The following is a 13,811-nucleotide window of genomic DNA, read 5'->3' as shown; positions in this document are numbered from 1 at the left end:
TCTCCGGATCAGAGCGGAATTTCGAAACTTTTTATAGCCTATGTTACTTCCAGGCGATGTAGTAATATACCCTGAAAATTTCAGTAAGATCGGTTCAGCGGTTTTTGAGTCTATAAATTTCAAACAAACAAACAAACAAACAAACAAACATACAAACATTTTTCTATTTTATATATATAGATATATATATATATATATATATATATATATAGATTTTAAATATTTGGCGGCCCTGAATAAATCCAAATGTTTTATATATACAGTCGGACCTCGATTATCCGTGATGGTCGGGACCGGAGGCATTACGGATAATCGATTTTCCCGGATATTGGAGGTAATGCTTTTATTCTGTTTTTGAACACATTTTTAAGTAAAAATGGTATAATATTGTACAATAATATAAAAATCTGCAATTTTTATTAAATATGTTACGGTAATCCACCAAATTTTAGGACGATACATAATATCATCATCATCGGATTCATCTGAAATAACTTTGTCCCATGGTTTTTGTGATACCATAAAGACAGAAATTGTGTAATACGGGAAAATTTGCACTTTTCGTTTGTTTACCTTTTGTTTGCTTAATCAAATTTATTGGAAAGTGTGTTTTAACTCCCAGGTAATGAATTTTATAACGAAAAATAGAAGAAATGGAAAAAAGTCCAACATTTCTTTTCTATCACGGATAATGGAGGTTCCCGGATAATCGATTCACGGATAATCGAGGTTCAACTGTAAATTTATTTTAAATTTAAATTTATTTAGTAAAGATTTTTTTCTAACCTATAATGTGAGGTTAGTTTATCTAACCTAATGCTTGGTTTACATTTACGAAATCCACTCGATTTCAACTGTCAACTCCATTGCTTAAACGTCAAATGAAATCTCATCTGAAATTCATTAAATTTCATTTGACGCTTAAGCAATGGAATTGACAGTTGAAATCGAGTGGATTTCGTAAATGTAAACCAAGCATAACATTTAGTTTTATGGGCCGATTCCGTACAGCGAGGCGAGTCGTATCGCGTTGCCAGTTGCAATTTTTCCATTACGTATGGCAAAAGTCGCACGACGACGTCAAATTTTGTCGCCGTAATGTTCATTTTCCGGCGACAACAAATTAGCTGTCGCCGTTCATTTTTACTAACGAATAAAAAAAAATAAAAATAATTTGTTATCGACGATTATTTTCTATCTCTGTACGTAGTGCATTTTTTAAATTTTGTCGCAGAGACGATAGACGACGCGACATGACTCGCCTCGCTGTACGGAATCGTCCCATTAATTTCAAGTATTTTATAAGTGACAAAGAAACCTTGACCTCTTACAATGCAATAGGCCGGTCTGTCGTGAGCTATGCGTTACCGGTGGTATGCAAAAGTTAGCGCTACGCTTTGGAAGAATATTCAAACCTGCCAGAATGCCGCTCCGAGAACTGCAACAGGGTGCATCTTCATGACGCCAGTGGACCATCTTCATGATAAGACGACCGGTTCATTAGCACAACAGGATGTTGTCAATGCAGTACTTTCTTTTTTGAAGCGTCCACATACAATATATTAATTACAAAAAATAACATTTGTTTTAATTTTAAAAATATCCAAACTATACTTAAACAATGTTTGCATTTTTTTTATTAAATTTTATGTTTATGTTGAAATATGTCGACGCTTGCTCCTCGCTCGCTCCTTCTTATAAATGTACAACATGATACAATTAGGTGAAAGAAATACATCACAATATAAATTAAGGGTATGGTCAGTTGAGAAATATTGGAAAATAATGAACTCCCAGTAATACAAAATGTTTAAAAAGAAAAGAGGACAATATAAAGTACAAATTAGTCTCTTATAATCCAAAATAAAAAAATATGCTTCGAGAACTTCCATTAAAACTATATTGAAGAAGTCAATTTATATAGTCTGCATTTGGTTTCAGTTAAGGCTGCCAAATAGGTTTGATGCTTTATATACACAGGGCAAGTATCATAGACCACTTCCTGGACAGGTAAGGATTGTATACACTGCTCCGAGTTGCTATCGTATATCGAGAGCAGTTTCTTATCTTGTATATAGGCAGCAACCAAAGTGTTGGTATCAGCAGCAATTTGTGTAGATCGCACCATAACGGGACTGTTGGTGTGGGCAAAAAATGTCACCTTCAATTCAAATACCGGAATGCTATCAACTTTGTTTAATCTACCTAAGATGTGGCGAGCCTGAGGAAACTTTTGACAACTTCTAGTTTGTATTAGTAAATTTTGAGTATCTACTTCATAGTTCATTGATATAAGACGTCCCTCCACGGAAAGACGGGTGGCATTGGCTCCTCCACCACTGATGTTCTCATAAAACCACAAGGAATTTAATTTACATATGAGGAAACCACCACTGGGAAACATTTCACTTTCGGGCACAGATTCGATCTGTATCACTGGACCACCTTCAGTTTGATGATCATCCAGAAATGTCTCGGGATAACGTATATCATAGACATATGTGCTGCCTTGCTGTGAGCCTAAATAGAGGTAGTTTTCATTTTCTTTACGAGCTATGGCACATGACCACAAGGGTTTCTCATCTGGCTTAAATGTACAAACGGCTTGCAAGGTACGCAAATCGAATAGTTTAGCCTTTTGTTCCATACTGGCGACAGCCAACAATTGCTGATCTTGCGAGAGGCTTATGTCTCGAACCATTTTCACAGAGGTATGTAGAAAATTGGATGGCTTAAAGGTAGGTGTATCCACAAAACGTAGACCATAGCCGGGAAATAAACCCTGGGCGCTTTTCTGTGAGACAAATAGGGCCTGGTGTTGATCGGCATATTTCATAACCCTACAACCTGGTTCACGACACAGTTCAATATTTTTTTCCATGAACAATTTATAAGTTACTGAATTTCTGCCAAAGCCTCTGGAACTATCCATTGTTACTCCACCACCTCCCTTGCGTAGCATTCGCTTGAGGGCTTCATTCTCAGCCTCTAGGGTTTTGATTTTTTGAGCTACTTGTGAGTGAGACATTTTAAGGGTTGCCAATTCTAATTCGATATTTTGATTTTTGGTACGTTCCTGTATCAATTCATCTCGCATGCGATGTTCCTCACTACGATCAATGGCACGCAAACGTTTTGCATATAAATAACGTATATCTTTGGGATGGGCTTTTGTTTTACACTGGGGGCAAACTTTAACACCCGACTGGCGGGAACTCTCCATTAGCCAACGCCGTATACAAGACTCGCCAAACAAGTGGCCACATTTTAGAGACGACAAACGATGTTCACCTGACATTTCCCAATTGTCTAGGCATATTGGACATGTAAGTCCATCATCTTCATCATCATCGTCGTCGGCATTCTTTGTTTTTACCTTTGGTGTACCACTTTTTTCCTCCAAGGACAGGCGTTTCCGTTTTTTGGCAGGAGATGGGGTATCTAAGTTAATAACTTCGCCTTCATTTCTGAGCACCGGGTCTCCGGCAACGGAAATGGAGGGCACTAAAAGAAAGGTAAATGTTACACTATTCCATATGCAAATGGAAATTTGTGGTATTTACCTGGCACTGGTGCTTCAACATCGGCTGCTATTGTGGAAACACTATCCTCTGTAACTCTTGAACTTGTGGATGCTGCATCTGAGCCATTTGTTGCATCTGAAACGAACACACACACATCAACTTCCATACCGATCCATTTTCCACCACTTGCTTACCAGACTCTCCATCTGTTGTAGGAACATTATATGAACTCCCTGCCTCTGAACTACGATTACTACCTTCATTTGAATTTGCTGTATTAGTTGATATCTCTGATGTTGTAACTGATCTTTGACTTGACGTCTCTTCTTCTTCTGGTCCTGCCACTATGCCTACCACTACATCCACATCATTGTCATCTTCCTCATCATCATCGTCTAGGAAAACATCTTCATCTATTATACGACTGTAACCACTGAATGTGCTATTACCACCATCACTATTGTTGCTACCACCAGCAAAGACATAGTTGTGGTCTGAATTGGACAACAGATTTTGTGTTGTTAATCTCATCACATTTCTACGTGTCCGAATGACGTTTGGTGAACTGCTTCCACTGCCACTTGCCACATAGTCATGATCATTTTCCATATTTCGATACGACTTAATGCCACATTAAGGAAAAACTTTTGAAATTCATTGTAATTTTCGTCGTAATTTTAATTTATCTCCGCTTGTATCCAAACAAAATATAATGAGAGAAAGAGGTAGAGTAATGTGCCTTTGTTTAACAACGCTGACAGACAGCAACGACATCTACGCTTGTATTAACTCAACGAACGAACAATTCAAACAACGAACGACGGCCATCTTGCGGCTCGAAAATATACCACAAAAGAGAATCAGTGATGAAACTTGAAAACAAAGCAAAATGAAAGACTTCCTCGATTGTTTACGAATGAGCGTGAAGGATAATGGCCGACTGGTTATTGTTTACGAATGGGACATAGGAAAAAGCAAACAGCTGACCTGCGCATGGCACAATCATACAGGTAGCGGCATCAGCACAGATGATGTACTGCAAACTGTCAAAAAGTTGTATTTGATACACACAAAATTAAAAAAAAAAATTTAAACGATTGGACTTTTGTAATAATGCTCTATTATTAAGGGTGTCTTTTTACTTACTATCGGTCTGTTCCAGAACTGCAAGAATCTACTAATTTTTACAATTATTTCCGATAACATAAAGAAAAAAATGTTATCGTAGTAAAAAATAGTAGCTTCTTGCAGGTTCTGGAATAGAGCATAAATGTTACTGAAACATTTTTTCGCCAACTTTTCCTTCGTACAACTGTCAAAGTCTGCAACATTAGTAATAATTATTATAATTATCACGTAAAAAGACACAGCTATTATTACTCAGCTAGATGATCCCAGCAAAAAGTTTGCATCCGCGGATGCAGTTGAATCACTACAAGTGTACAGTACATTTGTCGTTGGAGTACATCTTTTCCTATGAATTCACTTATGAATTTTACAAGAGAGCGCGCAGCTAGGATGCACTCCGTTTTCGACCCAAATCACAACTTTTTATGTAGTCTTTTGGATTGAATTTAAAGGCAATCTTCGGATTGTGTTTTTAATCAATCCAAAGATGCAGTAAAAATGCAAGCTATTGCAAAATATACCAGAATAAATAAAATGCATTTATTATTTGTGTAAAACAAAAATACAAAGAACTTTATTATATAAACATAAATTAAAAAAGTTTTCATTAAATTTAATCACAGTTGAGTGTACTTCCACCGTTCTCCATTTAATCCAAGCGCAACTGATTTTGCTTTGTCATCCTAAAGGCTTTCGGCATGGACTCCACGCCATTAAAAATTTCCGTCTCGTAAATTACCACAAAAATGTTCGCAACTTTTATTTTTTATTTTATAACAAATTTTTTGAAATATATTAACACTTGTTTCTCTTTTGAAGAAATTATGACGCATAGGGATCAACCAACTGTTTTCGTTGTGTAGGGATCTTTAAAGCAACTGCTTATAAAATGTATCGAAGGGAGTGCATTTTTCATAACTCTGTTGGACTACATCGAAAGATGTTGTGAAATCATAACTCCAAATGCACAACTTCCAATTTTTTTTGCTGGGATAATTAGTAATACAGTTGAACCTCGATTATTCGTGAATCGATTGTCCGGGAACCTTCATCATCCGGGATAGAATAGGATTTTTCCATTTCCTATATTTTCGTTATAAACTTCATTATCCGGGATTAAAGCACACTTTCCAATAAATCCAACAAAAGGTAAACAAAAGAGAACTGGAAATACCGCCGTATTGCACAGTTTCTATATTCACAAGAACCATAGCACAAAGTCAATTTAGTTGAATCTGATGATGATAGTATGTATCCTTCTAAAAATTGGTGGATTACCTTAACAAATACATATAATAAAAATTGCAGATTTTATTATTATTGTGCAATACTATGCCATTTTTACTTAAAAATATGTTCAAAAACTGCATAAAAGCATTGCCTCCATTATCCGGGAACATCGATTATCCGTAATGCCTCCTGTCCCGACCATTACGGATAATCGAGGTCCGACTGTAATTATTACTAATAGAGTTGTGTAGTTCCGGGACGAACTAGTTACAAGGAACTATTCCGGACAAGGAACTATTGGAATTATATCCAGCTCTTGCGTTTATATAGTTCCTTTCGTTTTTTTTGGTTCCTTCAATTTTAAGGCCTGCGTACATAAGCTGCCTTGCCTGCTTACCTTGCTTACTTCTGATAAAAGAATAAAAAATAATAGGGCAACCCAGTTCGAAATTTCCTCGGCCTTCTTTATTCTTTTATTTTTATTATGTCAAAAATGAAGCAGGAAAGCAAGGCAATCAGGCAGAGCAGCTTATGTACGCAACCTTAACGCCTACGTCGATCTTAAGTTGTTGCTGTTTGTTCGCTGCAATTTATTTTTATCTCATCCACCAAACCATGAAAGCATTTCGGTCTCGGAACTATTTGGAACGAAGGAAACAAAAAGAGCGACGAAAGAGAAAAAAAAAGAGAAAAATTCGTTGAACCATTTCGGTCTCGGATCTATTTGGGATGAAAGGAACGATGAAAGAGAAAGATTCGTTAAACTATATCGGTCTCGGAACTATTTGGAACTATATTAAGGAACTAGTTCCTTTTGGGAAAAGGAGCTAGAACGATCGATCCGCTCCGGGAACTAGATTGCCCAACTCTAATTACTAATGTTGCAGATTTTGACAGTTGTGTAAAGGAAAAGTTATGCCAAGTTTACATTTGCGCTCCAAACTCCACTGGATTTCACGAAATCCTGAAATACACCCCGGTGTTTACACTTATTTTTTGTTGATTTCAAACATATCACAATGATCAAGGTAGATGCATATGCGCAGCTGATCGAACATGAATTTTGAAAACAAGTTATTGTAAATTGTATTAGTCATCAAAAATATACGACAATATAGAACTTTACAACTTTATTTCGAAAATTATCGTAAAATTATCTATATATCGTATTAATTGTGTATGGTTTCAACAAATGGAAAAATAATAATAAATTTTGATCGATAACAGTTGTGTTCTTCTCCTGATTTCTGCCATACAATTTTGGCCTAGTAGAAACTAGCAGCAAGCATGATCATGATATGATTGCTAATACGTTGATTTTGACATTTATGCTGGAGTTTTTGCAATTTCCGACATTTTTCCGTTCCCGGAATTTTTAATAAATTTTTGACAATTCGCTCTTTTTCTAACATTACCATTAAAAAAGTACGGGAACACAATGAAAAATAGCATTTAAGAAAAGTAATTTAATATTTTATTCACATTGTTTACAAATTTTGATACTAAAATTTTTTGTTGCAGCAATTGACCATCTACCTTGTTTATTGTGATACGTGAAAAGTGTTGCAACTTTTGGCACTTTTTTAGGCAAACACAGGGTTGTATATCATGTGTACTGTGATTTCGATGTTGATTTCGCTGAAATCACGAAATAAGATGATTTCATTTTTGTATGGGAAATCATGATAAATTTTGCATGATTCCGCGCGAAATCACGAAACGCCTTCGAAATCACGAAACGATACCGAATGTAAACCAGACATTAGTAGGTAAAAATACACACCAAAGATTTATGGCCTGTTCCCGTACTTTATAAAGTGGTAAAAGTCGTAAAAGTTGTAAAAGTCGTAAACGATTTTCATATAAATTTTGTGTACGGGAACGCAAAATGTGTAAAAGTGGTAAAAATTGTAAAAACTTTTTAGTTCTGGAACAGAGCTATAAATACATAAAGATTGGAAAACACAATTGTTAACATTTGTCAATAGATGGAGTTACTCTCTGTTGTTACGATATCATAACAACATTCTGTAAAGTAGTTAACCACTTCAGGCGGTTTTAACCGCCAAGTTCTTATTCAATGAACTGGAAACTGTTATGCAATACAATCCTGAGTCCAACTTTTTTCTTTCCTACAATTTGTATAAGCCGAAATGCGCTTTAATGGGGCTATTATCACTAACATACCCCTGTTGTTGGTAAAATCTTTATATACTTTGTTTCATTTACATTTTGGCGTTATGCATCTTTTCCAGTCTTTACAGTTCTATGTCTTTGGACACACCTAATATCTTCCTACCAAATTTTGTTGAAAAAATTGTGTGAATCGCTTTATTTTTGGAAAACATTTTTGACATTTCACAGTACTGAACCTGTTTTTGTTGTAGTTGTTGGCTGATGCATCTACCTGGTAATTGTGCCAAGGGGCTTCGTAATAATGTGCCGTTTCCACGGTACGTCGTTCGTTCTCTATTCGTTGTTCGACCCATAACTACGAATTACTTATTTCCCCATACAAAATTCTGTGAACGAACGACGATTTGTGTACGTTGTTCGAGTAGAAATACTCTCTGAACTACGAATAAATATGTCCCATCCCTAACAAATGAGAGAAATTATCGAAAAAAAAAAAAATAAATTATGACATGTCTAAATTAAAAATTGAAATATTTGTTGAAAACACAAACATTTTTAGAAAAAAAGAATAAAGATGAATTCAAATTAATGAACTAAACATTTTATATAGATGCAGAAGAAAGATGGTTGTGTTTCCTTCTTAATTTCACACACGTTTCTTGTCCATTAGTTGAAAATCGCGAAAAAATCAGAAACAACTGAAAGTCTGTATACACAAACATAGTTTTGACATGTCTGTCTCTCTCCAATTTTGAAAATAGGAACAAATAAAAATATATTTACCCCCTGTTTTTGTAACTATTTTTTGTTCGTTCGTCTGTATTCGTAATAATTTACGCATCCATAGCTCAGCCCCCAGATGACATACGGACGTAATTTTTCGTAGACGCGTTCCATATATACTTAAGATTTCCTCTTTTAAAAATCAGAGCTCTACATTTGCGCTGAGGCGAGTAAATCGATCTATAAAATTTGACAATTCGTGTGAGAAGAATAAAAACTTTTACAAAAACAGGGGGTTAAAATACAAAATTATTCAGAATTTATGGAAAAAATGAATGAAATGAAGAAGAAGATACATTCAAAGACATAGAACTGTAAAGATTGGACATAGTGCATAACGCAGTTCAATTTTGCTATTAAACCATAGAGGGTGTTTGTGTATAACATACAACTAACAGAACATGACGGCAACAAAAACAAGTAAAACATAATTTTCTGTCACCATATTGGAACATAACATTATGTTAGACCTACAGCACCATCTGCCGATGTATGGTAGCAATGTAAATGTCCCATCTTGTTATATTTTATGTCTTTGATACATTTGAAGGAAAGTATTGCTTTTCCTTCTAATGTCCAATTTACATTAGCAACTTTTTCGTCATTTAGAGCTGTTTCGTCATTTATTTGCTAAAACAGGCAACATTTTGCGTCATTTACCATACAAAAATAAATGACGATAGCTACGTCATTTATTCTAAACAACGCACGAAAACACCATACTATTATACGCAACCCTGCTTTTTCGTCGTAAGCTACCAAAAAATGCAACTGTTTTATGATGTCTTTGTTTGTTTGTGTGTGTTGTAGAAAAACAAAAATACTCAAACGATGACAAAAGTGAAAATAAATGGTTAAACAACTTGCAAAAATTATTTTTTTTTTTGTTATTGGAATTAATTTAAGTTATTTGATACACATTTGTGTTGAAATTCCTATTTTTCTGAATAAATGTATTGTGTGCGTGTGTTTGTGTTATTGTATATGTGTGTATGTGCGATTGTGTGCGTAAGCAAATGACGCAAAAAAAAACAGATGTAAATGCACTTCATTTGATTCTAAGATTTCGTAAAACGAAATCATTTAATGTGCATATGTAAATTGGACTTAATGTATATTTTATGCGTTTTCGTTTCAAATTGTCGTGAAAACAAGGAAACAAAAATGAAGGAAATTTTGTTTATGTTTCTGTTAATAACGAATGGTGCTGTGGAAACGGGTTAATTTGTGCACGTCGTTCGACAGGCGAACAGCGTAATTGAACATGACATTATTACAAAATGTATATCCAAAGTGACAGCGCATATGTAAAAGAACATATCGTGTAAAGTAACCCATAAGGTAAAATAAAATATAAAAAAGTGATAAAAATTGGCAAAATGAGGGTAATGAGCAAATAAAGAATTATATTATCGTTCAGACATCGTAAATATTAGTCTGGGTAGATTAAAATCAACTTTGTATATCAAAGCAAATTAAATTTTTTCGGCTTGTTTACAAACATTTTAATTTATTTTTGCTGTAGAAATTCAACGATGCATCTACCTTGTTTCTTGTGCCAGCTTGCAACTTTTTGTATTTTCTAGCAAGATGTTGCAAAAACCAGATTTGTATACGAGGATTTATGCCGGATTTAAAACAAAAGCTTTGTTGCTTTACTTTTTTAAAAGTGGTAAAAGAGAAAACTCAAAATTCCTCAAAATTGCTCTCTCAAGAACATTTTTACCGGAAAAGTAAAGGAACGAAAAAATTGTAGATCTGGTAGCAAAGTCAAAAAGAGACATAAACAATTAAAATTTCTTCTTTTAGTTCACACTTTTTAATTTTGTTTTGTCAGCGTTCGACTTTTTCTTCTGTTTTTGTTAATTTTTTTCTTCATTGTCAAATAATCGTCAAACAAATGTCGAAAAATCATTTCTACCATTTTTTCCTGAATAAATTTTAGCTGTGTTCCAGAACTAAAAAGTTTTTACAATTTTTACGACTTTTACACATTTTACTCGAAAAAGCGTTCCCGTACACAAAAAAGTTGTAAAATGTTCACTTCTCTTTAAACAAAAATGGCGCTGAATGACGCTCTCTTTAAAAACTTTTTACACGACAAATTTGGTCGAGTAAAAAAATAGTAACATGGTTGCCGGCGTCTGATTGGCTGATACGCCGACTTTGACATTTGTTCCAGTTTTTTGACGTATTTTCCATTTTTCCGTTCCCGAACTATTTCAAAAAACTTGTGTGTGATAACAAATTTTTTGCAGTTCTCTCTTTTACGAGTTTTACCATTAAAAAGTACGGGAACGAAGCTTTTTCTGGTAGTCTGTGGTGGAAGAGAAAGACATTTTCGTTTTCTCTCTCCTCCCTCACTCTCTTAAAAATTGCTTCCAGTTTTACCACTTTATGGCATTATGCCAAGTTTACACTTGCGCTCCAAAATCCACTGGATTTCACGAAATCCTGAAATACACCCCGGTGTTTACACTTATTTTTTGTTGATTTCATACCATGGTAAAATAATACAGGTAGCATTATCATGCCAGCTGATGGTAACATAATGTGTCAACTGCATTGAATTGATGTCAAATTTTGACATCTTATGTTGCCAACAATTGCCGATGCGGCTACCTGTGTATTTGTACCATGTTTCATACATATCACAATGATCAAGGTAGATGCATTTGCGCAGCTGATCGAACATGATTTTTCAAAAAAGTTGTTGTAAATTGAATTAATCATCAAATATATACGACAATATAGAGCTTTACAACTTATTTTTGGAAAATTATCGTAAAATTATCTATATATCGTATTAATTGTTTATAGTACTAAACATGATCCAAATAGATGGTTATCCAATAAGACGAGCTGATACATCCATTTCCTGTCAAAATATATTGTCGTAGTTTGAAATTGAACAAAAACATAGTTACCCATAGAAAAATTATCAAAAATGCTAAAAATGCATTCCCGTACTCCGAAATCTAGCAAGACTTGCACTTCTCTTTAAACAAAAATAGCGCCGAATAACACCCTCTTCTCCTGTTTTCTGCCATACAATTTTGGCCTAGTAGAAACTAGCGCAAGCAGGATCATTGGCATCTAATATGATAGCTGATACGTTGATTTTGACATTTATGCTGCAGTTTTTGCAATTTTCGACATTTTTCCGTTCCCGTATTTTGTAAGAAATTTGTATGGGGAAGCAATTTTTGATTATTCGCTCTTTTTTCTAACATTACCATTAAAAAGTAGTGGAACACAATTGTAACAAAGTAATTTAATATTTTTTTCACATCCCAACAAAAAAGTTTGGAAGTAGTGCAATGCAGAGTTATGATTTCAATACATCTTTCGATGCAGTCCACACGGAGTTATGAAAAATGCACTCCGCTCGATACATTTTAGAAGCATTCGCTTATAGATCCCCAACCAAGCAAATCAATTTTTTGATCCCTACAGTCGCAGTCTTTTTTTTCTGAACACAAGAAAGAGTGTCTAAAATTATAAGAATTTGTTTAAAAAAATAAAGAAATGCAAACTAAAGATACGAACATTGCTGTAATTCACGAGACGCAAATTATTTTTGAAGTGGAGTTAGAGTTTTTTTGCAAATTTGAACTGGAGTTGAAGGAAAAATGAAAAACCATTTGGATGAAGAAGCAATATCAGTTGCGGTGTCACAAAAACCAGAGCAGTGGAAGTAAACTCATTTATGATCAAATTTAATGGAGAATTTTTATAATTTGTATTAAGCTCTGTTCCAGAACTAAAAAGTTTTTACAATTTTTACCACTTTTACACATTTTGCGTTCCCGTACACAAAATTTATATGAAAATCGTTTACGACTTTTACAACTTTTACGACTTTTACCACTTTATAAAGTACGGGAACAGGCCATTAGTGTAATAAAGTTAATATTCTTGTTTACACGAATAAGCAATGTATTATATTGTTACGAATGTAACTGATAGGTTTAAGTTAGTTTAGTTTAATTTCCGTTAATTTAAAAATTTGAATTGTAACGTAAAGTTTTATTACGCAGTTACTTTATTTAAGCAACAACAACTACCATGTAGAATTATCTTCATCATTCTAGTTCTTTACATGTTACTAATGTGCCTTCGTTTCCATTTGTTTTGCCATAATCGTTCAATTATCGCCCAGTATTTGTTTTTGTTGTACTTTACTTTGTCCATTACGTCATGTCTGTATTCTGTGTTTGTATCCCGTATATGTGTGTTGTTGTTGTTCGCTAGGTGCGAGTGTGCGTCTGTGTGTTTGTTGTTAGTTGGCTTCTCGATGTTGCCAGATGCATGCTCTAGATACTTCCAAACGACAAATGTGGGCATATAAATTTGAGTTGCCGGGCAAACAGTGAGCAGTTGTGAATTTTATACCGAAGTGTAAACATCGACTAGTAAAGAAGTAAAGTAAAGCTGTGTACTTAAGGACTGTTTACACCATCTATCAATGTTATATGAGCTGTCATTTCTTTCACCCATTCGACATTCGCTATGTTTGTCAAAATTGACGTCATCCATACAACTTTCAATTTGTGCGTTCATACCTACAAGTGTTATTTTCGTATGACATAACCTATAAATATAAAAACAGCTGTTTTTGTCATTGTTTACATTTATTGTTGAGTTACAAATTTGCGCAAATTTTTAATTTTGGTTGAAGGAAAATGAATATATTGCATGTTTGTTGTGGTAGAATAGGTTTTTGGGGTTATAGAGGCATTCATGTTTTGCCACAAAGCAATAATTTCCAACACTGCTCCTTTCGACCAATCGATCTGAAAATAACATTATAAACACCCTTTATTTACTTTTCTAAATACTTAAATATACATAACTTTCCATTTTCTTTTTTAAAAAATTTTGTTTTTCAATGTTTTTTTTGTTGAGAATGCCAGAAAACTGCTGATAAATTTATGTTTACATACGAGATTGCCGTATCAAATAGAGCGCTCCCTAAATGAAAAATTTACATATGAGTTGCCAAATCAT

General features: G+C 34.3%; 1 protein-coding gene across 1 annotated transcript; it reads right to left on the bottom strand.

The window, feature by feature from the left end:
- Positions 1-1,581: 1,581 nt before the first annotated feature.
- Positions 1,582-4,602, bottom strand: LOC141401324 (E3 ubiquitin-protein ligase RFWD3-like). Its single transcript, XM_073981464.1, has 3 exons — positions 3,719-4,602; positions 3,564-3,659; positions 1,582-3,504 (listed from the first exon to the last, which is right to left on the bottom strand). Exons 1-3 carry the CDS (start codon positions 4,131-4,133, stop codon positions 1,898-1,900), a joined length of 2,118 nt encoding a protein of 705 aa, XP_073837565.1. The 5' UTR covers positions 4,134-4,602; the 3' UTR covers positions 1,582-1,897.
- Between the last annotated feature and the right edge of the window lie 9,209 nt (positions 4,603-13,811).

This window comes from Musca autumnalis, unplaced genomic scaffold (assembly GCF_047663935.1).
Source record: "Musca autumnalis isolate F117 unplaced genomic scaffold, ASM4766393v1 scaffold_4, whole genome shotgun sequence".
Lineage (NCBI taxonomy): Eukaryota > Metazoa > Arthropoda > Insecta > Diptera > Muscidae > Musca > Musca autumnalis.
The sequence above is the reverse complement of the archived record's forward strand: the minus strand, read 5'-3'. Positions and strand labels throughout refer to the sequence as shown.